Source organism: Triturus cristatus, chromosome 5_2, assembly GCF_964204655.1.
Source record: "Triturus cristatus chromosome 5_2, aTriCri1.1, whole genome shotgun sequence".
NCBI lineage: Eukaryota > Metazoa > Chordata > Amphibia > Caudata > Salamandridae > Triturus > Triturus cristatus.
Genome location: NC_140588.1, coordinates 904,258,270 through 904,283,682, shown reverse-complemented (window position 1 = coordinate 904,283,682; position 25,413 = coordinate 904,258,270). Strand labels below are relative to the sequence as shown.

The window sequence follows — 25,413 nt, the reverse complement described above, 5'->3', positions numbered from 1 at the left end:
GACACAAAAGCGGCTGACCAAATGTCCCGCACGTTAATCCCTATTCAAATTAAATATAAAGTTCTGTGCAAAAACACCTCTGGAACCCGCCGCAATACGATTCCACTAACATCCAGAGCCAAGCAATTTTTGACAAAGGAGGGTGCACCAGAAACGAAGTCACTGTTATCCAAATGAGTCCTTGCAATTTCTTTTATTTGTCAAGTGTAATCAAAACAGGACATCAGCCAACGCGTTTCGTTCCATACAATGGAACTTCGTCAGGGCAATGGAATACGCAATGAGCGCTACAAGTAGGCTCTGCTGTACTTGTGTCAACCTTCTCCTTGTTCAGAGGGTGTGTGGATCTGGGGGATATTTCTTAGCTCAGTGGCCTAATGCACCTGATGCACAGAGATGCCTGACACCAGCCTGTAATGGGTGTGGTCACAAGCAGGGCTCACTCAGCAGCTCATCTTTCCAAGGTGCTTACGGTGAGTACCTGGTGGCAGCAACAATGCTTCGAGAGAGTTCTTCTGAACAATAGATTTTTAAATTGTTGCTTACTCCCCTTTGGGAAATTATTTACTATAGTCATGGGATTTTGATTAAAGATTTCTACATTCAGATGTTTCTTGTCTTTGTTTCTGTTCGGCACTCTAGCCCTGTGCTATCCTAACAATTGTTTCCCAGTGCTCCTAGACATTTCCTTCAGGTGCACCGTGAGTGTTTTGGATTTATGAATCCGCGGGTATGATTGTATAGCTAACGTGTGTGTTCCTGGTGTGTAGTGTGTGAAACCCTGAACTAAAATTTCTTGCTGAGTTGTATATGGTTTGTGTTTTTTTGTAAGACGTGTACATGCATGCATCCATACGATGTCTACGCCTGCCAGACTTGTGAAATGCTGCTGGTCTATTTAAATGGCCTGATGCTGGGGGCCTTGAAGGCGCTCTACAAAGAGTTAAATAAAGTGCTCCTTGAAAGTTCTTCACCGTGTCCATCAGGAGAGTCCGTCCTCTAAGAGGAGGGAGAGCCCGCGCCCTTCCTCCCAGAAGCCGTCCATCCTCAGTCTCAGCTAGAATGCATGCCCCTGGCTCGTGTTCACGGTAGAGGGGCGCCGCGGGGTGATGGGTAAGAACCAGTGTACACTAAGGCGTTGGAGAACAGCGCGGGAAAGTGGCGCCGGGCTACAGTGTGATCCAATTAAAAAGGGAGGCAATCCTCAGGCTTGTGACAAACAACGAGCCCGCATTAGGAATGCCGAGCAGCGCCAATCGGCGCGCTTTATCTTTGCCTTGGAAGAATCTCATTCTGTGAGTCTGTTTGTTGTCTTGCTTTGTGTCAGAGAGGCTTACCTCATCCTGTTGACGGCCTCCGTGAAGCGCCATACTCAAGTCCTTCCAGAGCTCTCCTCTAGGAGCTCGCTTGCACCCTCCCTTCCGAGGAGAGACCGCACCCCCACCCCCCTCCTCTCTTGTATCCGATTTCGGCGCCGTCCAGGGCGTTCTTACGGAACTACCAGGGCCATCTTAAGGATTTTGGGGACCCTGGGCCAAACGTATTTTGGGGCCCTTGTTTGGAACGGCTTTGAATTTATGATCCAGTTTCAGCTCTTCCATGCTCTGTTTGGCCAGGTCACCGACAGTGCACGGGCACATCTGTCCACATGCTAAATGTGTTTGCATCTAATATTCAGGGATAGTGATGTGTGCGTTCAATATTATAATACAGCAGCAGCTCACCAATATTATTGCAATAATCTTTGTGACCCCCAACCTCCCATTTTATTTTTTAATGTGAGGTGCAGTTTTTCTCTAAAAGAAACCTTTATAATGGATGTTGCATGGTGTTAAAAAATAAAGATTTCTGTGTAAAATACATCACCCTCATTAAAAATAAAGTAAATGAAAACGAAATGAAAAAAATCTGTTTAAGAATTATTTAAGGTCATCAGACGAAGAGACTGCAGAAAAGAGCGGTCTCTATCGGAGGCCTGAACTGCTGGGAACCTGGGCCTGGGCCCACTTTGCCCATGCCTTAAAACGTCTCTGATAACTACACCAGCAATAAGGAAAGGCGTACCCTAAAAAAGTGTAAAAAAAAAAAAACAGTGTGCCCATCTAAATTCCCAGCAGCTAATGGCATGGGGGGTTGCAGCTTTGAAATAGTGCTTCATACTCCGTGGTAGAGCTTCAAAGCGCGTTTTTGGACGGGTAGCACAATAAGAACATAGAGGTGGGTGAGAGACAAATGCGTGAGGGACAGTGCTTCTTTGTTGTGATCGATGTGGGAAGCATTTTGGTGTTGTGCGTGACTGACTTGAGGTGTCTTGAGGTGTAGCGCTTACGGTGGTCAAGGAGGAGTGAGAGTTGGCCATGCAATATCAAATTGTAATTGGCTGGTGGTTTGAACTTGCAATTCCTCCTGTGAGTTGCGCTTCATGATTTCCATTAATGCTTTAGGCAAGAGAAAGAGGCGTGTATCTACCTGGATGGTATACGGTAGAGGTCGCCCAGTTGGGGCATTGAACTTGAAGGACTAAACTGTATAGGCACCTGCACAGCACATTATGTATTGTTTGCTTCAGGAGAAAAATTCTAAGAGATTTTGTGTTTGGCATATGTTGTATTAAAAAAAACACATGAGTGAAGGGAATACCACGCAAGGCTACTGTTTGGTGTAAAGTCTTATTCCATGAAAGTTTGTAAAAATTGAGTTGATTTTTGTTGAAATGTGAGATTTTGATTCAAAATAACTTTATAGCAAAAGCTACTGGATACAGTGCGCAAAGGTCAAGTTGAAATACTTGATTCAATTTTGACCTGCACAGCACCAACCTAGCCAGAGAGCCATCTAAGTGACCAAAAGAAGGGGTCGAGAGGTATCAGTGAAGGCTCAGTCATCCATGTGGCAACATGTGTAGGACAAGTAAGCTGTCGAGTGAGTAAAATGATGCCAAATGATGTAAAACAGGAAGCACCCCCTGTCCTTCTAGAATTTCCTCCTAGACAACACGAACTTTTATTACAAATGATATTGCTCTAATGATAGTGGACATCTTCAAGGTGGCCTTGGGTTTGTTTTCACCTTCCCAATGTGCCTTATGCTGCCCGTAGACTTCAGTAGCCCCCAAACCCCCCATCTGCACACTCCCATTGTGATCACCTGCAACAAATACTTGAATGCACCGTCCTAGGTGACCTCCGGTCGAGAGTTATTACTTTGCCACGGTCCTGTATGTTCACCACTATTTCGCCCCCCACCCACCCATGGCTCCAAATCTTCGAAAGTCACTGGTAACTTATGACAGAAGAGGGTACAGACCTGAAAATCTACAGATTTGCTGCGAGTTAGTAAAAGTTGGTGCGGATAGCCTTGGCCATTTGTAATTGTTACCTTTTCACCTTCACGTTCCGCCTACAATGCATTCCTCACCCCATTTGCTTCGTTACTGCTAGCCAGTCAACTTCTCACCATCTCGGCTCCACATCGTTGGCCCAACTAACGTAAGTGAAAACAGAAAATCCAGTTCCACTTGGGTTCCTGAGATTAAAAACAAAAGGTGCATGTCTTGCAACCGTTGCATTTGCCGCTCGTTTTTACTATAAAATGTGTACACACAGTTTGAACTTCAATGTTTTATAGCCTACTGTTTGTGCATGTGCTTTGATGTCATTGGGTGACCAACATCACCCAATTTGATTGGTCTGTATTCGCTGAATAATGGACATATTAAACATTTTGCTCTTCGGGGTATGGATCTAGCCTGTAGACGGAGACGATCACTATCGCACACAGCTGTACAAAGATCCCAGACAAGAGGCATCTGCGATTGTCTCATAATTGGTGAATGAGAAGTAATTTTCATTCTGCATTTATAGTCTGAGCCTGGGGCCCTAGGAAAGTGGAGAACATAGTTCCAAACACAAAGAGGAAGCCTCATGGTGTGTATGTGAATGAGTTGGGGTGAGCTTTAGAACCAGACTCCTACTGGTCGGAATAGTAGCGGTGCGTGCAGGAGTCTCGGCTCAGCTGCATCTAGTAGTGCTTGAGCTGTGTTGTCTGGGTCTGCAGCCCACGTCCAGATCCTCCCCTCTGGATGAGGAGGTCCATTTTTCATTCGGATTTTCAAACCGCTCTCCTGCCACCTATATTATTTTTTGTTGTTGTCATGCTTCAGCTTTGAGTTATGCAAAACACAAAGCAATCTTCTTTCTGTCTGGCAGGTGTGTGCACATTACTCATGCTTAGTGTACTTTGGATGTGACACCAGGAGGAACGGAATGCAGGTGCGGCCACACAGGGGCGATCCAGACTCCAAGGAACAAAATTAAAGAAGGAGTGGAAGGTTAGGGTTTTCATTAGGTCCGAACGCTTCATTCGGTGAGCCCTCTGAATTGTAACAGTAAATATGTCCTCAAGGGCCTGCATTTTAATAAAACAGAAACGAACTACTGCTCACTGTTTTGATGTCATTTCAGCCATCAGTCATCGCATTTTGTTGTTTTGGACTGTTTTCTGAACCGTATTGTGTGTGTGTAGTCAGATGGGCTCCTCACCTGTGAGCCTGGCCCTCTTTCCTCTGATCAGTTCATGCAACAACTTGTACTTGAGCCTAATGGCGGATGCGCAGCTCTGCCCTACTGTTCAAGCCCATGTTATCTTCCTTTGTTGAGTGATGCAACCTATGAGCGCATGCAGTTGGCTATCTTACTGCTGCCCGCTACACCTGCTCTGGAACCCAAGACTTGAAAGCGGGAGAAGCGATGTTCTGTTGACCGTTTACGACCCTTTGGAGATCCGAAGACCATAAGTGTTTTCACTCCTGTCTCCACTTGGAACTTTTATGACTTTTTATACAAGATGGCCTCTTGGTGCACTCTGTAGAACCAGCGGCTCATGGTATCTCTAGCTATCTTTCACCATCATAATTGTTTAATTTTTATCTTGCAGTTACATATTCTTGGACAGTAACTGCATCCTCCATGTTGGGTGGGACTAGAGATGAATGTTCCAATGATGCTTCTGTGGTTGAGGCAGAGCTCATGGAATGAGTTTGTCAGCGCCTCGGGCTCACTTCCCAACCCTCTTCATGCCTCCTACTCAACGTGTTTGAGCTTTGAGGACTATTTGGACATCCAGTGTACATGCTGTGTTTGGGCCTGAGGGCACCGATCCTCTATAGCGTCTGAACATAAGGAATGGGCAATGCAGATCAAAGTGTTCGTTGCACTGACCATGCTGTAGTCCACATGTCTCCCAACTGCATGTTTACAGAAGTGCTGTCTGGTGGATATTTGTGAGATTTCAACGTTTCTGGAAGTTGTGCCTGATGCGTATGAGCATGCTTGTGGATACACCCTCCTGCACTGGGTGGACTATTCTACCACCAGAAGGATACCGGCCAGAAAGCACTGCCATTCTTTCAGCACACTATCAAGGGCTTCAGAGTGTGTCAACCGCTCTTGTTTTGATATATTCCCTCTTCGGATCAGACCTTGTAAAGGACAACCAGAACGAAGTAACAATACCTTTTATGTTTTTGACTTATATGTTGTCATTTCAAGCTTGTTGTGAATCACCGGATGGAAAAGCACCCTGGTTATAAACGTAGCCAAAAAGCGCTCTGTAGTCTCGGGGTTGTACACCATTGGCCTTTTTTGGAAACATTCTTTGGATATAGTGGTAAATTGCATTATAATACATTGATTAGTTCATTAAGGAGTGCTGACAGAAAATTCACGTCTCCTCCCCTCCCAAATGAGTACCAGATCGGAAGGATAAAGACACTGCTGCACCAAACCGCTTATGGGTGACATATTGCACCACTTTGTATCTCTGTACCTATATGTACGCATGTGTGTACTCGAGCCAGAGAGGTCCGTGGCTGAGACAATGCGCGATCCAATGGAACAGAGTAGACCAGGCCTTGACGGGAATGGGCCACATCTGATGCCTTTGAACGAAATGCACCTGCCTGAGGCTCAGGACAAACCAAGCGAGAGATTGTCGTGGGATGAGGATGGCACGCAGTGATGGGGGTAGGCCATGCAATCTGTCCTTATAGGTCTGTTGGGAAACAGTGGAAAGGGTGAGAAGCACGCGAGATCTATGGTGCTGCCGTGGGCTGGTGCAAGCGCTGTCTGGGTCTTGATGCTTCTTTGCATGGTCAAGGGTGCCGTGCACCTGGTGATGTCTCCAGTCTACCCAGCTCAGGTCGAGCCAGGGCGCTCCGCATAAGCGGGAGATGTGGAGGTGCCTGTGTAGGCCGTCTTTTTAGGAACAACCTTCACTTTATCATCTCTCGTTCTTTAGCCCCACCATACTATATTCTCCCTAATGCACCCTACAGTGAGACAGTACGAGGGAAGCTCTAATGGCAGCAGTGAGCAGCCAGTTACTGTACCACCCACCCTCCAGCGGGGAGTGGCATCGGCTGTGCAGATTTATGCAGGGATGTGCTGCAATGTCTGTCGGTGTAATGGGGTGCACCAAGGTGCCTTGTTTGGTTCTCGCCCTACGGGCTTGAAGGTGTGTGCTAATTCTTATAGATTTCTGCCCTGTTGTAATTTAACAGGTGTACCAGACGCTGTTGAAATTTACTCCACGATGGACAGATCCTTCTTGCCTGTCACGTTGCTCACAGTGACATCTGTATTAATATATTTAATATATGCAGATCTACTTGGGCAATCCAATTTTTTATTTTTTCCCTTCGATTTTTACTTTTATTTTACTTCGTGTTTTATTCATGCACATTTGGTGATTTTGAGCCAGTCGAGAATATCTAACCTATATTTTGCTAAACCTGTATGTTTGCCACTCAAGGGAACCACTGTGGTGGCACTCCTAATATGTAGCACACCCATGAATGGCTGATGTTAAATAAAATAACTCTGTTTTCCCCACCCCTGCAAAACCGCTGCAGGTCGCAGACTTTCGAAAAAAGTTGGGATTCCCAAAATGTTAACATTTCAAGCGACAAAACATTCTTTAGGAGAATAGCCTAATCGCATAAATTCTCAAGGTGGAACTGCCTCGGAAGATGCACCGCGGATGAGGGTATTTTACGCCTCCGTGGCATGTTTCACCCTGGCCTAAGAGGAGTTAAAATGTGTACTTGAAAGACCGCCAAGTCTCCGACATTGCCAAAAGGTCACTGTGCCTTGGGCCTTGCAGCCCGTGACGAGGTTCAGTGCTGGGCTTACAGTGCCCCGCCCTTTTTAATTGGCCTTGGTCAGGGGTTATTATATCTTTGTACGCGAGTCACCGCCGACCAGGCTACGCGGCCTTGCATCCAAGGCCTGAAGAGCACTCTCACAGCTACAGCAAGAGGGGGCCCTAACACCCTCTTGACCGGGCGCGTGCCCAGGGGCTGCGCGAGCAGCGACCTCGGCCTGGCAGCGCGAGGACAAACAGAGGCGGAGCGCGCCGGGCTGCTGTTTAGTTGGCCTTTAACAACACGGCCTCTGTTGCACCTTTAATTAATGCACTAGTATCGATCACTCTGTCCGAAGAAGACAATAGTGGTCAGACTCGGAGCGCCGAGGTGGTTTGTTCTGAAAGATGATGAAGGCGGCCATTGAAGCACCATGGCCCGGGATGGACTGACCGCTGTGAGATCCTTATGGGATAAGGGGCGGAGGTGGGAGGGTTGGGATTGAGCGAGGGGGTGATTGATGGTTCCACAGCACCATCGTGCACCCTCAGTGTCTCGTGCCTTCCTCAGTGTCTGGCTCACTGCGCTCCCTTCTGTTGCATCTTTGTCTTCTACAAGCTTCAACGGGCATCGGCTCGTGGCCATCGCACGTGGTATTGAATTTTTGTGGGCAGTGTGCTGGAACTGTGTAGTCCATGCCTATCCTTGCTTTCAATTTATGCGACAAAGAATAACATTGCTTTTAAAGCGAGATACCATGCAAGGCAGCAGTCCGTAACAGCGGAGAGGATGTGGTCCGTCGGCTAGACTGCCGACTTTGGTGCTGGAAACCAGGGTTCGAGCCTCGGGGTCGCGTCCGCATCCAGTGATTCTGGGTAGATCACTTAATCTCACCGTGCCTGAATATGTAATGTAAATACGGTGCTCCTGTACAGCGCTCCAATACCTTCGGGTCGTGTTCGCGCTATATAAAAGATACAAAATAAATTTAAAAAACAGCCATCGCTTACATTGTAACTGTGAAGGCGCTTTATAAAATACGTTTCTGCCTTAAGACACTTGTCAGGCGATTCCCTTCATCCGCTACTAAATTTCAGGCACACAACACTTTGCGTTCTGTAATTTTAGTGCCACCTTTGGTGCGTTTACCGAGCATGTCAGTTAGGTCTTGACGAATTTACAGATTGTTTATTAAAGCCTGGGCATACCGGGCATTAATACGTAGAACGACTGACTATCGACACAGGACCCAGGACCGCTCTGGCGAGGGACCTCACCACATGGAGATATTCTCTTCAACTGCTGCCGGCTGAAGGTGGAGATCTTGCCACCTGTTTCTGGCCTTTCTGCCGCCGGCCAGGGCAGGTGTATAATCTTTTTTAAGTGCGCTCTTCAGAAACAAATTCCTTTGGGTTTTGGGAAGCGCCCTTTAGACACTTGACTTGTATGCGCTTTAAACCGGAGCAGCTTCGGCTAGTCCTCGGTGGGCCAATCTCTTGAGGCCCAGTCGCGACTGTAGCAGCAGAAGGGGATGAGACAAAGGCATAATAATCTAACCCGGAGAACACTGATGAAAGAGCCGTGGCAGCAGTGTATGGAAGAGGACGGTGAAGAGCCATTGCTTGTTTTCAGTAACTTGCTTTTACTTGATTATCTTAGTTTGACTTGGTGCCACCTAGAGCATTCCCGTTTCTGGGCAGTTATTGAAAGAACTGCTTGTGTTTATTTATATAATTCTGCTGAGAGGAAGAGATCTGGAGCAGCCACATAAGTTGAGGTAAATGAATCAATGCCCCCCCTCTCACAGCGCGCTTAAACCCACGATGCTCCAGCAAGAGTACACGTCAGTAGCCCTCTAGGGTTCGCTTAAACACTTAGGAAAGCGACCAGCCACACACTCCATCCTCTCACTCACACAAGCGCCCCACAAAAAGCTAGAACATGTGCAGTAATTCCCCCTGCAATAAAGGGCCTAGAAGACTCCAGAAGGGTTGTGACGAGTCCACCCTCTCCCCCAGGGCACATCCTGCAGAGACCTTTCAAAAGGGCTTCACCCTCAGTTTGGACAACATTACTTCTTTTCCCCCCTAAAACAAAGCCAACATGAAACGCCACGAGCATTAGACTAGGTGAAGTCTGTCCATCTGTCCACGGACACCCCTATGGAAGATGCTTTGTGGTAAACCCACGACAGAGGACCTACATTCATCAGCATCTATACGCACTTGGGGGTCAAGTAATTGGGCGTGGACATCTATAGCAGCTTGTACCTTAATTTATGAACCAAGTTAAAAGGTGGCGATGAAAGGGCATGGAAGGCGGAGGTTGATTAGTGCGAGGGCGCAGATGGCCGATCAATATCGGAACCCTCGGGCTTCTGTTGCACAAAAAATAAGCGCGTGTGACCCTCAATTAGCTGACCCCTGAACGATTTTTTGTGATGCATCCGTGTCACATCATTTCAGGCTCACAGGGGTTATTTTTAATAAACTCATTGAAAGAAGCGGTGTGACATAGACCCGTAGTGCTTCACCATGTCAAAAATATGTACTGCATTGGCATTTAAAGAGCGCTGCATACCCCTGACGAGGCGCTGGGGCACTTTGTAGCCGGGTAGCATGCTATGCCATAGGTTTTGCTTGGTTGAAAGGTATTGTGAGTTGTGTCCATCTCACTACTTCCTCACAGGTGGCGTCTCTGAACTGCGCCCACGTTACTGTTTGCGACAAAGCACTTGGTGAACGCCACATTGCATAGGTCGGGTGTGAACGTTTTGCAGTTATTTTAAAACTTTGTTATTTTGCAACCAATTGGGGAAAAGCTCCAGTGGGTACTTCACATAAATTAATTTTCACTTCTTTCCTTCGGTGATACTCTGCAGTTTAGTCTGATTTGAAAATCTCCCAATAATATTTACTGCACAAAAAATCAAAAGTATTGCTTACGGCAACTTCCTCGCCTAAAAAACATGATTTGTCTTAACTTTGGAAAACCCAGTGTCCCGTCACACTGTTGTCACATGATTTGTAAAAACAAAAAACTCCCACTGCACTGCATCATGCCAATTTCGCCCAAAGCCTCCACTGTCCTACAACTTCAACCTTTTTGAGACACTGGTTACCAAACACATTAGTGATTTTGATGACGCCAGTCACTGTCCCTTTCGGGAACATGGCAAATTGCAGTGTGTTACCAAATTGGTGCTAGTCTTTCACTGACCTACTTGGTTGTGTACATTTTTTATTTTCTCCAGTGTTTTTTGAAGTCCCAGTTTTTGTTATGTGTGTGCTTTGCAAAGTTTTCCTGAAGTTTGCCTCTGCCCATTCAATGTTTTTCTGTGCATTGCAAGATATTGTTCACTGCAATGTCAGATTGTTTAAACTTTAAGTTAATAGTGACAGATGTATGCAGAATTTGTCTCTGCAATTTTACCTTCTGTGACATACATTGTTGCAAGTATCAGTTTTCACCTAAATGTGGGGAAAACATTCAAGCAGGTAACTTTGAGTTTGCAGAACGTTCAAATGAAATTCATAAAGGTTGCTAGGGAAAACAGTGCTCCCATAGATGCACCAGGAGGATGCTGTGGTACTGATGTTGTGGTACTGATGCTGTGGTCCTATTAGAAGCCTGAGCAGTGCAGAACTATTAGTGCCTTAAGGGATAAACTCGGGCTCTTTCTCGGATGATAAAACGATAATGTTGACCGGTAGACCATGTCTCCTATGTCACAAAACACCCTAAATACCTGGGATCAGAATCATGATAGTTTTCATTTTAAGCCTGGGGGATAGGTTTAAGTCACCAGTACCCCCTGCCCACTATGACTACCACACTCTGTTTCCTATGGTATAAAACACCTACAACATTTGGGAATAGAATTATGATAGATCCCCATCATAAACCTGAGATTAGAACTATGACCTCTTCATAAGAAACGATTTGTCACTCTGAACCCCTGCCCCTTTCGCACTGACTGCTTTCTCCCCCAAAGGCATTTATAATTGACGGATGCTTTTTCTTTTCCTCCTGTGTTTGCTTTTGTTGTTGCTTTGCTAGTAAATACCACCTGGAACGTCCCCTGAGTGGATCCAAAATACAATAATCATTTATGTCTGTCCGACATCGTGTACCAATAAAGTTTTCTCTTTTCGGAAATAAGATACCATAGAGTTTAACGTCCTAGCTTTTCCTGGCTGTTGGCCGAGCTCTGATTTTCATATGGCCATGTCTGAACTGGGGTGACAGAGTGGGCTAAAGAACGGTGATGGATCAAACCCAGATCTGTTGACTGGGTGTGAGTGTTTGATTGGTGCTGATGCTCCGTCCATCACCACCCCCTTTTGTACCGCTTTGTTCACCATAAGTTGGCAGGGTATGCTCAGACGTTGAGTCCCTTGCTCACTTTGCCACTGGATTCAAGCAAGCCTGGCTGAAGACGGCTGAAATGCCAGAGACCGGTCCTAGGAATCTTGTTTCTGGTCCAGGGAAGGCATGGCTTGGCAGTTCGGGCTGGACTGTTCCCATGAGGCACAGGGTCAGACTGATTTGCATATGGCCATGTCTGAACTGGGGTGGCAGAGTGGGCTAAAGAACGGTGATAGATCAAACCCAGATCTGTTGACTGGGTGTGAGTGATTGATTGGTTCTGATGCTCCGTCCATCACCACCCCTTTTGTACGAGCTCATGATCATGCCAGAGGCACTGATTGGTGAAACTTTTCCAATCACTTATTACGCGTCCCGGGATTGGCTGCGTCTGTTTCAATGTCTTACACACAGACGTAATGACGCTCTCAGACACGCCCATGGCCTCTCCGGGACCGCGTCCTATGGGTCTGCTCATTCACATATTAGACCTCCAGGGAATCGGCTCCGTTATCTACGGGGTCCGGTGCCCGAGGGAAGTAGCAGGTGCCGAGCGGGTGCCTGGCAACGACGGTGTGAGTTAACCTCACGTGCCTTCATAAGTAATCAGTGGTTTTGGGGTTACAACATTGATTTCCCTGTCATTTTTTCTACCTAGAGGGTGTGCCATATTTGCTATCACCACCCTTCCGAGACCCATGGTGTGATAATTTGTCATGCTCCAAGTGAGACATTCTTGTGTATTTTGTTTAGTGTGTTAAGTGCAGTACACTGGCTAAAGCCACACCGACTCACTCGCTAAAATTAGAATAGCGTTGCTCACAATACTACTGATACCGCTAAACGCCCTAGTAGGCGTGCAGGTGATATAGCGCTTTATTTGTGGTACCTATAAAATTCAAGCTGGCTATCCTGATGACGGTGAATTTAAGTACATGTTACTATTCACTGCAAGATACTCGTGCACTCTGAGTTATACAGTAAGTGTACTATGAAGAGCACCTGAGCATGAGAATTCTATGATGACAAACACGCAACATGAATAATATTTGTTTGTTTTTCTTTGCGTTTGTCATTGTCCTTATTCCAATTACAGGTGCAATCAGGTTTCTCTAAATAGAGCAACCACTGACAATTTTAGATTGCATTTTTTTCACAATTTTTCACATTTCATGTCCTCTGGTTAGGGTAGGCCTTAGCGCACCCATACCGCCGAAGCTCAGATTGTTGGTCCTGAAGAATGCCTGGTAAATAACACCATCAAGGCAGAAACATGTCGACCCCACACAATGGGATATAGCTTAACAATCTATTCAGTCCTTCCATCCCACACCCTGTTTTTAGTGTGTCTGATGGGCCATCTAATAAACGTTTTTTTTGGACACAATCTAGACATTTTTAAATCACCACCTTTTCACTTTCACTTGCCACTCAATCAAATCCAGCTCCGTAGTAATTCTGGCGTTGAAGCACACCGGGGAGGCACTCTGCCTCTCCTGGTGGGGCCCGATGATGAAGCATGTCACCAACCAGGTTGGTGAGTGAGGGCTTTCTTAAGAATCTAATAATATTCTTCATGCTTGTTCTTCTCGTAAGAAGGCACACAATTCTGTTTTCATTAAAAGACTGGTAGACCAGGCCTGCTCCATACAAAGCTTTATGCGTATTGCAGAGAACAATGTAAAGCTCTTGGTTGGTTCAGAGGGGGAGCCGAGGAGTTTGCATTCCAAACAGGCTGCCGTATTCTGCACCAGCTGCCATCTTGACAGAAGTGCCTCATTTGCAGCCACCAGTAGCACATTGCTGTAGTCTAAAGAACTAGTTATAAGAGCTTGGGTTATAGTTTTACTTGAGGTGGGTTGGGTAACAGAGGATTATCCTCTTTTAGAACACAACATGGATGTAACTATTTCATCTGTTTCCGGTCAACAGTATTCAGTCTTTTCCCACAAATCTCAGTTTTTTTCCGTATGATGAATTACAGCTAAAGATTTTGTGCTTCAAGGCGAGTCTTCTTGCTTCCACAGTGAGTTACTTTGTCTGTCTGCTGTACTTTTGATGGTCCTGGATGCTGATTTAAACAGTTTATCAGTGGTTAGTGTTTCCGAAAGGTAGACAGGCAGGAACTCAAACCGTGCAACGCAGAACCTTCTGTGGTTTCCCTTGAAGTGCAAATATTCAAATTTTGCTCAACAATAGCACAAAGGCGTAATTTCTCACACATAGGGACTCTAGACATGACCCCCTTATTTGGGTGTATATTTCGTTTAAGGATGGGGTCTCTGGCTACTGGTGCTGGCTTGCAGTGTTTTACCTGCTCTGTGTCCATTTGTTTCAGGGTGAAGGTTGCCGCAATGTCCCCCTCGCCGGGCACGTAGGATTTGACAGCATGCCGGACCAGCTGGTGAACAAATCAGTGAGCCATGGCTTTTGTTTCAACATCCTGTGCGTGGGTGAGTATTTCTATACGAGGAAATTCTCTCACTGAGTGTGTTTGCTAAACAGACTATTGATTATGTTGGTAAGTAGGTCAATAGACTGCTCTTCTGACCCAGCTTACTGCTGTACCGTCAGTCAATGCAGTGCTGCACGCAAGGCAAGGACTACTCGTGAAATGCTTGAACTGTGTGGTGTAAACTGATATATGCATGTTTTCTGTAAATGTTTATATAAATGAGGCTGTGAAGGACCACAAAATGTGGCTCCATCCTAGTTCAGAAATAAGGAAATCATTGAGATAAATCTCATACAGAAGATAACATCCTTGGGAGTGGACGAACTTGTGTTGCTTTTGTAATTGCAAAGTTAGTGTGAGAGTATTTGGTGGTGTATATTTAGAAGGCAGGTAGGATGGGCTTCAAAGGCGCTCCGCCTTGTGGGCAGGATCCTGCTACATATGTGCAGTCCTCGGGTTTCATGAAAGATGGAGACTTTTTAGAAAGACGTCCAGTGGTGAAGCTCCAGAGGTCAGTCTGACTTTCTAGACTTATGGTCCTCTTGGCCAGGCCTCCTAGACTAGCATTGGTAAACCAAGAGATTTCGATTGGGTGGCTTACAAGTTTTGTACATTTTCCATTAGTACTTATTTTAGTCACTGCTGGAGGACCCCCTAGTCACCTTAATGATTGCCTGATCTCGTGCAGAAGGGTTTTTTCCTCAAAGATTTTTGCTCTGTTTACAGTTTTCTGTGAAGTATTTAGCCTATGTTTTCTGGGTGTGATTTTTTTCCCCCCATTTTTTTTTATTGACAAACTCACAAGGCACACATTGCTTGGCTCAATTTATATGAACTCTTATTGGATTGGAGGTGTGGCAAAGTTTATTTAGGATGCTTGAAATTAAATTATATGTATTCAGGCTATGGTAATTGGCATTTGCTCTACCATGAAATGAGCCCTTCCCGGGAAACAGATTTAAGTACTTTGTTTGAGGGATGTTTGTAGACAATAGAAGTCCAGTTGGCTTTAAAGTGATTTAACCTATGAATGATAATTGAGAGTTAAGACTAAAGGAGACGCGCATTAAATTTGCGTTGTGATCATCTCATCTCATCTGAGTTTCCACTCGTTTTACGTGTGCTCTTCCACCGCACAAATCTGTGCTTTGTTCCTGGTTCATCAGAGGGTAAAGGGTCACACAGGTGGGCAGGGGAGTGGAGTCAATAGGGTGTTGAAACTTCCGGTTAGGAAATGTTTTATACCTCTCTAGTTATTAAAATCCAAGGACCTTTTTTAAATCCAAGGACAGGTTTTGGTAGATGAGACAATAAAGCACACTCTAAGAATACACCCAATCATGTAAAATTGAGGGATCTGTAGAGTAAATGTTGAAAGATGTTAGAAGTTGCAAATCAATGAGAGCTAAGTTTAGGGCCCAGTCAATTTTTCTTTGGTAAATATCGATCAGCATGAACATCTCTTTTGTGCTAGCAATAATGCACAATTTTGAATGCCACTTACAAAAACTGGAGACACCCTAGGGACACAAAGCGGCATTCCCCCAATAAAGCCCCTCACTATGAGCGGTTACTTTCCAGAGGAAATGCCACATTCAGTAACGCTGCAGCCAGTACTCCTGATCCTTGATAATACTGGATAGTGATAATAACTAGTGGTATTATCTGGGAATTATGACTTTATTGCTTTTAGGCCCTTATAGAATGGGCCAATATGCAGGAATGTGCGCCACTATAGTACTGCATCTGAACCCATAGTTCTGGGTTGTTTTCAGAGCACAAATTATTAAAGGGTTGGTCTGGATGATATGACCCCATAAAACGAGTGTGTCTGCATGCACTGTTACCCTGGGATTCAAAAGAACGTTTTGCAGAAACTCCTGTTTCTACTTAAAACAGTAATAAAAGGTCGCTCATGATGAGAAACAAAGTAGCTCTGCGCCCAGTCTTTTTGGCTTCCCTCTTCCTGTTAACCCGTGGAGAGTGATCTGTCACACTTGCTTGCAGGCCTTGCCAAATGCGGTCCACTGTCCTCCCTTATTCTGTTATTCTGCTCTTCTTGCGCTCTCACTGCCTCCTTACCTATAGCCTGACTTTTCCACCTTCGGTGCAGACGTAGTGAAGTAGAGTAAGCCACACTGCCAAACTGCCCCAGGAGTGAGCAGGCCTGAACTGACACTGGAGCCAGAAGTGGGCAGTGGGCACAAAGCGGGGTATTGTAGACCAATGAAGCTAGACACTGGGATAAGGAGCACGAGCAAGAATGACATGCTAAGGTTTGAAGCTTCTGTCATGCAGAATGTGGAAAGACTAAGGAATTCGAGTCTCAATGGAAACACCAAAACAAAAGGTCTTCTTCCAGTTGCCAAAGTAAATATAGAAAGGCAATTTTGGTGAGCTCTAAAGGATTCAAGATATTGTGAAGTTTTTGGGACATACAAGCACACGCTGTACACAGACACGCATTTCACTAAGTGAAGGCAACCCCTCATCCTGATTAATTGCCATTCTGCAGTCATTAAACCTGATCACCTCCCACCTCCACTGTACAAAGCACCTGCATTAAGAACAATTGACTATTCAAATGATCCTTTCAACTCTCTCAACCCAAAGGCAGAATCACCCTGGACAAGGGATTCCCGTTTAATAGGGAACTGTTCATGGACCTCTGTAGAGCCTGTTGTACCTCAATGCGAGCTCGTGGCAAATGGATTACTCCAATTCCAGGCTCACTTAAGTTGCTAAATGCAACTGGAACTAATGTCTTCTCGTCTTTATGCTCCACCTGCCTAGAACCTACAGCAAGTATATATCACAATTCAGTACCAGCGAGTCAAACCTGTTTGGCAACATCCCATAAGTACTCTAACAGGACTACGGACAGTAAAATCCAAATTATCGTCAAGGTAGAGCACTCAAACTGATGGGAGAGTAGGATTGATATCAATCAATATTTAATTTTCAACTCCGGTTTTGATTTCATTAATCTTTCATTGTTCATTGTGGAAGTAAAGCTGCCAGCCAACACATTTTGCACAGGCTTACAATATGTCCAGAAGCTTTCTGAAGGTCTCGTAGAACACCTTTTCTGATTATTTGGGAAATATGTACATAACAAGCAGGCAGAGCAATGTCTGCTAATTACTTTTCCTTTCAAATTCTGTTGCATTGTGCTGGCTCGACTTCTACGTTCCTGGAGTTATTTTTTCTATGATCTTCTTGAAAGCCCTCCTCAGAAAAACAACTGCAAAACACTGTGAAAGTAAATGAGCCACCGCCTGGTCGTTCACAGTGATGTCAAGGAACGAAATTCCCTCCAGTCTGTGCCAGCTCATGACTCGACGACATTGCACCCATAAATTTCTTTAAGTAAAAGCAAACATAGTGGCTCCGTTAATAACCTTTTGGTCACATTTCTCTTCTTCACCAGCCCTGGCCTTCCAAAAAATAAAATCTGGGACAACACCTGGAATCCACTGGAGAAGTTGTCTGATCTAATACCACTAGACCAGCTTTCCACTTTTTGATTGTGTACTCTGTTTAATTCTGCTTCTTTACCCGCTACACGTCCTGCTCTCTCAAACTGATTTGGCTTGCTGTAAGCCATGTCTGTGCTATTTCCATCCAGTCTTGCACTACCCCTCCAATCCATCTCCCTCCCCTCCCGGGTGTGATCATGGATACCGGTTGCACTTGCATTTTTCTCAGCCTACCTATGGTCAAGAAGAGAAACCAAGATCGGGTCCTGAAACCTCCCTGACAAGCATGAGAACAAGCTCCCCGTATCTGAATGCCTTCAAAACCGAGCTGGTGAACACCAAACAGGCCAGTAACCACTACCGCTAATGCCTGACTCTGCCTTCTTTTTCCCAGCGAACATTAAGTGTGTAAATTGCTGTGATCGTGTCATTCCTATGTAAAAGCAGTGCACCTTGTCATGTGAGAGTGGTCCCACCCGGAAGGCGAGAAACGTAAAAATGGCTTCTGAATGCAGCAAGACCTCCCAATATGTGAGTCTGATGGGGCTGCTGCACAGCTGAAACGTATTGACCGGAGGTTACTTTGACTGGCTTCAGAATGTCGCCCGATGACTTCTGCCTGTAGTTCATCGACTGCGAATAGTTGAAAGGAAGCTTAGCCACACAGATGCAGCCGCTTTGAAACCTCTGAAGGGAAACACCTGATGCTCGACCCTGCTCAGACATCTGCTGTCAGCCAGAGAAAATCCAATCACTTATTTTTGTACCCACAGTTTGCATTACAATCTCCCTGTTGTAATGGTAATTTACATGTTATTCAACTGAGTTTGCTATGTGTAAGTGTTTTTCTTTGATTTCACTTGGTTTGCTTTTACTTACCCTTGCTTACACAAGATGTTCTACCTCCTTTTGTTCTCGGGCGAGAAGGTCCAAGATTTGAAGGAATGGGGTTTGTTGTAGGTTGACTCGCCAGTGCTGCTTCATGAAGTAGAAGTTCAGAATTTCCCTGTGTGATGCAGTTTTCATGAACTTTCATATTATTCAGAGGCGCCATCACCACATTTACAGAGGCATGGATGAGCTGCCCTGTGATCAGAGGACATGCAATGTATGTGGACCTATTCTAGTTATTTTGGGATCACATTTTGCAAATAAGTTCACAAGTTGTATTTTTCGGCAGTTCGGATTTTGTTTTAATAGCTCCTGTACTGCTGTACTTTGTTTAAGGGTACCTTAAGAACCGCGAGTACATTCTTTAGAGGAGATTGTGTGGCGCGATCTGGCATATGCAGGTGCACCTTCACTTACCATTGTCCTCCACATCACAGCAGCACACTTGTCACGTTGCCTACCTGTGACCTTTCGTCCCATGAAGGGATCTGTGTGCAGCTAGAGTAACGTCAGGGTTGTGTCTATTCTAGTCTTTTTTTTAGTCTCTAGATTTTTCCGTGTCCTTTTCCGACCAGTGCCTTATTTAATCTCTGCAATCTCTTGCAGTGACCGTGGTTGATGGGGGTCACTCTTTGGTACAAACCCCGAACCTGAAAAGAGGTTTGTGGCCACTAAGCTGTTGATTTTTACATCATCCCAGTTCCACATTATGAAGGCTCAGACCCTGGGCGAGAAGGACTGGTCCATTCCTATTGAGACCAAGAAGATGACTTTAAGTCCAAAGAGCTACAGTTTCATCCTGCTCTGATCAGCTCCGAACTGTTGAACATTGAGATGCACTACTGATGACGAGGGTCTTAAAGGGATAAGGTACACAGACAAAAATTGAGCAATGTACAATTTAGTCTCACAGGGCATAAGATTTTTCACAGAGCCTACCTCACCCTTTTTTCTACTACGTAGAATTTACCTTGACAGATCAGGCGACCACCCAGATATCTGCATAGCAATACCACCTTAACTATTTATTATTCATTGTGTGGTTGTGCCCAGTGGTAGAGGCATGCTGGAGGTCTGTGGTCGAAGCACTGGGGTAGCGGGTGGGCCTTACAGTTATGCATTCATTGAAAGATTGCCTTATCGGGTCTTCAGCCGGTCCTGGGAAATATACATATTCCGATTTTATGTTTCTCTATCCATATCATTAGCAAAGAGGTGCATAATAGCTTGTCCAGCAGGCCCATCACCTCAATCATGGAAGAAAGGTGTGGGAGAGGAGGTGGTTCTGAAGCATGTGCATATGGAGGCCAGCTTGGAAGCAGACCTGAGAGATTGGTGTGACATGTTTGCATTGATTGAGGCTTAGCAGGACAGAGGCGTACAACACCCTATGTCTGTTGGAAGGGAACAGCAGAGTGATTTGTACAATAAGTGACTAAAATATTATCTCAATACTGTAGTTCTGGCTAAAATTGTTATTGATGATCGGTGTGAAGGTTTGACGGAATACCCTGCTGTCTCTATGGCTCTCACGAGCTGATTGTTAAAAAAAAAATTTTTTTTTAAAACAATCTATAAAAAATGCATTAAAAAAAAACATTAAGGGGTGGAGTCAAGATGGCGACTGAGTAGGACGTTCTCCTCGGTCCCTCCGGCGCCAGTCCTGCACAGCATTGATATTGCGGCCTTCCGAGGACCCCAGAGACCTGCAGGGGGTAGCGCTGGGTCTCTTGTGGCAGCGGAGGGAATTTTGCGGACCTGCAAACCGACTGGGGCCTGCTCTGGCTTCTGGACAACTAGGGGAGCCAAGGACTGCAGGACTTCCTCCCCCCCCGGACATCGGTGATCTTTGCGTGGGCCCGGTGAGTTGCGCTGGGGGCCCATTGTGGGAGCGGTCCTCCTGGGGGGCCCCCACTGGTGAACGCTGTGCGGACACACTGCCCCATTGCCCGTTCTGGTCGGCCTGCGTCCCCGCGGAGGTGAGTGGCCTGAGGCCTACGGCAGGGGGAGCGGGTGGGGACTCGCCCTACCACCGGCTGTGTGGCCCCTCGCTGAACTTTCCGGCCTAATCAGCGCCTACCAGTGCCTGATTACCCGGCACGATCTGGGGTGTGGGGCCTGTCCGAAGACCGGCTCACCCCGATAGGAGGGTCACGCAGCAAGGCGGCGCCAGTGGTGGAACCGAGTAGCCTGGCGACGCGTGGCTATCCTTGACTGGGGCGCGATGTCTGGCAAAACCCGTGGAGGCAGGACAGGATGGGAGGGTCCGCAACGGGGTGCCACCCCTACGACTACGCCGGGCGCTAGTGCCTCTGCCAAGCCTCCTGATGATGATGCGCCTGTCACCAAGACGTTTATGCTGGACCTGTTCAACGCCATCAAGGAGGATATCACCAGCCTCCGCTCCCAGCTGACCTCTTACCTACGGGAGGTGCGTCGGGAGGTGGATGGTATTGGAGAGAGGGTGGCAACCCTGGAAGAGCATGATTTGGGACTCGCCGGTGATATCCATCAGCTCCAGCAGGATGTCCTGCGCCTTACGGAGCAGAACTTGGACCTCCAGGCCCATGCGGAGGACTTAGAAAATAGGTCCCGACAGAACAACATCCGCATTCGTGCGGTGCCATGGGATGGAGAGGCTGGGGATCTGCGGGGCTACGTGGAGGGCCTGTTCTTGCAGATTCTGGGAGAGGATGATCTTCACGAGATCCGGATGGACAGGGTGCACCGCGTGGGGTTGCCGAGAGGATCAAGGGCTCCTCCCCCCGATATTTTAGTGTGCGTCCACGATTACCAACTTAAAGAACGTATTCTTCGTAAGGCGAGAGGGCTAACATCGCTACTGTACCGGGACCACCGTCCCCAGCTATTTCAGGACCTGGCGGCGTCGACGCTGCAGAAGCGGCGTGACTTTCGCCCCATAACGTCCTTATTGCGGGACCAGAGTATCTCCTACTCGTGGGGCTATCCGTTCCGGCTTATTTTCAGGTGGCACAACAGGCTGGTTCAGGTCCGCTCTCTACAGACTGCCAAGGATCTCCTTGGTTTGGACGACGGGTCCCCCCCGGTGGGGGTAGGGGACTCGGTGACGTCGACGCTCCTTCTCTTGGCAGCGAGTGGGGCGCCCTCCTGGCCCGGGCCGGCCGGACTCTGTGACCAGCGTACAGGAGCGAGATGCCGCAGTTGCTTCGGTGGTGACTGTGACGGAGACTGCCTTGCAGGACTCTTCTTCGGCTGCCTAGCCTCTCGGGAGGCCTCTGCTTGCTTGTCGCCGGAGGGCCACCCTCCTTTCAGGTACCATGGGGTTTTGATGTACTTTGTGAGGCGACACCCTGGGCCTGTTCATTGGAGAATGGAGGGCGTAGGCTCCGCTTCATGGACTTGGGGGACACCTGCAGTGGTTCCTGTATTGGGGTTGTTGGTATTTTCTCTTTGTTTTCATTCCTTCTTTGGTGCGATCTTGGTGGGGTTCTTGGAGCGGGTAGGGAGGTTGGGGTTGGGGCAGGGGGGGTCCAGTGGTGGCGGCTGGGGGTGGTGTGTGCGAGCTGTGCGGGGGCTGTTTGTTGTGAGAGGGATGGAGGGAGAGCTTGGGGTGAGTGATTGTGTGCGACTTGGCTTCAGACGGGGGAGTGGGGGGCAGAAATGGCCGGGGTCCTTGCTCTCCTTGTTGGAGCAGGGCACGAGGCGACGCCTGGATGGCGAGACGACTGAGACGTATGACAACTTCGAGAATGGCCCTGAGTCTCCCTGGGCTAGGTTGCGGGGGCAATGGCCCCGGAGTGCGCTGCTGGTCCTGGTTCGGGAGGGGAGGTTTGCCCGCGCTGGTCGATGGGTGCATGTGCTGTGGTATGAGTGGGACGGTCTGGTGGAGCAGAGTGAGGGGACCATTATAGGATGCCTGTTACCTTAGGCACTTGGAATGTGAAGGGTCTGAACTCTCCCCAGAAGCGCCAAAATGTCTGTAAATACATCCTAGACCATCACCTAGATGTGGTAGGGCTTCAGGAGACACACCTGGCCTGGCAAGACGAGTCACGCCTCAAGCATCGGCAATTCCCTCTTTTTTTATAGGTCTTCGGCGGTATCGAAGCACAGGGGAGTGGCCCTGATGTTTTGTTCGACTCTCCAGTTTCAGCCTCTGGGGGTGCGTGGCGATAGGGAGGGCAGATGGCTCATTGTTAAGGGCGTGCTTCTTGACAGAACTTGCACGTTCCTGGTGCTGTATGCTCCTAATGCTGGGCAAAACAGGTTTCTCCTGGAGTTGTTGCATTCAGTGGAGGACTTTGTGGAAGGCGGCCTCTTTATCATGGGCGATTTCAATTTGGTCTGGGACAGGGATCTGGACTGTTCTCACCAGCGGAGAGCCGAGGCCGGCCTCTTCTCAGCGGATGTGCGTCAGCGGTTTGGGGAGCTCTGTTTATTGGACGGATGGCGCTCTGCACCCCGTCTCCCGTGATTATACCTTCTTTTCCCACGTGCACAATTCGTACTCCCGCCTGGATCATGTCTTTTATAGCCAGTCACTCCAGGGGTCCCTGCGGGAAGCGAAAATCTTTCCCCTCTCCGTGTCTGATCATAGCTTACTGGCACTAGGCCTCCAATGGGCGCCAGACGGGACTATGCCGCGACGATGGTTTTTCCCGGCGTCCCTGGTAAGAGACGAGCCCTCTTGCACTGCTCTCCGGAAGGCGATCCGAGGATTCTTTCAGCTTAACCCAGTGCGGGGCACCTCGATCCTTACTACCTGGGACGCCTTTAAGGCGTCGGTCCGGGGCAGCTGCTTGGCCCTGAATGCGGCGCTTAACCGGCAGCGGAGGGGGGAATGGGAGGCGCTTGAGAGGGAGCTTTTAACATCGGAGCAGGCGCACAAGACTAACCCGACCAGACAGACATTGCGCCCTCTTACTGCTCTCAGGGGCAGGCTGCGGTCCCACTATAACAGGGCTGAGTTTACTCTCCTGAAGCTCTGCCATCTCTCTTACTCCCAGGGGAATAAAGTGGGGCGGCACCTGGCCCGTCAGCTGCGCCGTAAGCGGGAGAGGGAATACATCGGGGGCGTGCGGGATGCCGCTGGCCTGTTGCAGCACCATGACGCGACCAAGGCGGAACTCTTCGGGGACTTCTATGCGACGTTGTACTCGGGCGACGTCCTGGACCCTACGGCCCAGGAGGACTATCTGCGCGTTCTTCCGCTCCCTCGCGTGTCTCCCGAGTGGAATGAGCTACTCTCTGCCCCTATCACTAGGGAGGAAGTATTGGGTGCTATTAATTCCCTGAAGCCCCGCAAGGCACCTGGTGCGGATGGGTTCACGGCCCTTTTCTATCAGACCTTTGCGGTGGATGTCTGTGAGTTCCTGGTTTGCCTGTTTAATGATCTGGCCGACTCGGGGGGGTGTCCTCGACCTCCATGGCGGAAGCGGTCATCTCGGTGATCCCCAAACCCGGCAAGGATCCCTCTGTCTGTTCGTCCTTTCGGCCGATAGCCCTGCTCAATCTAGACGCTAAACTCTAATCGTCTATCCTGGCGTCGCGCTTACAGGACCTGATGCCGGTTCTGATTCACCCTGACCAATCGGGTTTCATCAAAGGGCGGCAGACTCATGACCACACCAGACGGGTGGTCCATCTTATCGAGAAGGCCAATCGATTTCGCATCCCGGCGGTGCTGATTGGGCTAGATGCCGAGAAGGCGTTTGACCGGGTGGACTGGCAGTTTCTGTTCCGCACTCTTCGAGCTTTTGGGTTCTCAGACAGGTTTGTGACCATGATTAAGGCTAACTACAGCGGCCCCCGCTCTAGACTTGCGGTTAATGGGTGTCTGTCCTCCTTTTTCCCGCACTGGCGGGGTATGCGGCAGGGCTCTCCTCTCTCCCCTTTGCTGTTTGCCTTGAGTATCGAGCCTCTAGCAATAGCGATTCGGGAACACCCGGACATCCGGGGAATACCCTTCACGGGGGAGCAACATAAGATTTCTCTGTTCGCGGACGATGTCCTCCTTTCCCTTGCGGACCCGGCGCATTCTTTACCCCATGTACGAACGGCCCTGGCGCACTTTGAGGGTGTTGCGGGGTTTCGGGTCAACTATGGCAAATCTTATATTCTCAATCTCACGCTCTCGTCGGCGGCGGTGGACCGGCTTCGACCGCTCTCGCCCCTATCGTGGTCCCACTCCTCCCTACTGTACCTAGGGGTCCGCTTGACCCCCCACGGTGGGCAAGCTGTACTCGGCTAATTTCCCTCCACTCCTGGCGAGTATACAGACGGATTTGCAGCGTTGGAAACCGCTGTTTATCTCCTGGCTAGGCAGGATCCATGCGATAAAGATGACGCTCCTACCGAAGCTCCTGTATCTGTTCCAGGCTCTCCCTATTGTTCTTGACGGGGACTTTTTTCGCCGCATATAGACTCTCATGCTCCGCTTCGTGTGGCAGGGGGGCAGGGCTCGTTTTTCCTTTTCCACTCTTCGGCGGCCGCGTGCGGAGGGGGCGGTGTGACTCCCTGATATACAGCTTTACTATAAAGCGGCGCAGCTGAGGGTCTTGGTGGAGTGGACCCAGCCACTCTCGGAGAAACACTGGCTCCACATGGATAGGAGTGTGGCGGGTCGCACGATCTGGGATCTGGTGTGGAAACCTAAGGGGGACAGACCCAAGAATGTCAACCTTAGTACCCCCACTGGCACCACCCTTAAGGTCTGGGATGCGGTCTCAGGAGACGAACGCTGGACCACTTTTCCATCGCCCTTCACTCCCATCCATTTCAATCCAGCCTTTCCGCCTGCGCTCCGTGAGGGCCCCTTTGACGCTTGGAGGGAGGGAGGTTGATTAGCCCTCACGCACTTGTTCCACGGCGCTGCCCCGCTGAGTTTCCCGAATTGTGGACGAGACTATGGGATCGCCGAGACGGAGAGGTTTCATCATGGCCAATTGCTACATTGGGCCCTGTCTCCGTCGGTTCGGGAGGCGGCGACTCGGCCGCCTACCCCCTTTGAAGCATTTCTCTCCCGCACTTCCACTATGCGGGGGTCTATCTCTTTCATCTATAGCCATCTCCTGGCTACGGCTGTTTCGCCTACGCCA

At 48.2% G+C, this 25,413-nt stretch overlaps 1 protein-coding gene across 10 annotated transcripts in view; it reads left to right on the top strand.

Annotated features, from left to right (window-relative positions):
* Positions 1 to 25,413, top strand: part of SEPTIN6 (septin 6) — a 170,751-nt gene that overhangs the window by 51,200 nt on the left and 94,138 nt on the right. For 6 of the 10 annotated variants that reach the window (XR_014962237.1, XM_085608060.1, XM_085608061.1 and 3 more), the window contains exon 2: positions 13,848 to 13,962. Coding sequence is in view for 9 of the 10 variants with exons in the window: in XM_085608060.1 (XP_085464186.1) it covers positions 13,848 to 13,962 (115 nt within the window). In the remaining variant the exon portion in view is untranslated. Of the gene's footprint in view, positions 1 to 997; positions 1,114 to 13,847; positions 13,963 to 25,413 lie in introns of those variants that run through there. The other 4 variants (XM_085608066.1, XM_085608065.1, XM_085608064.1 and 1 more) reach the window with 2 other exon arrangements.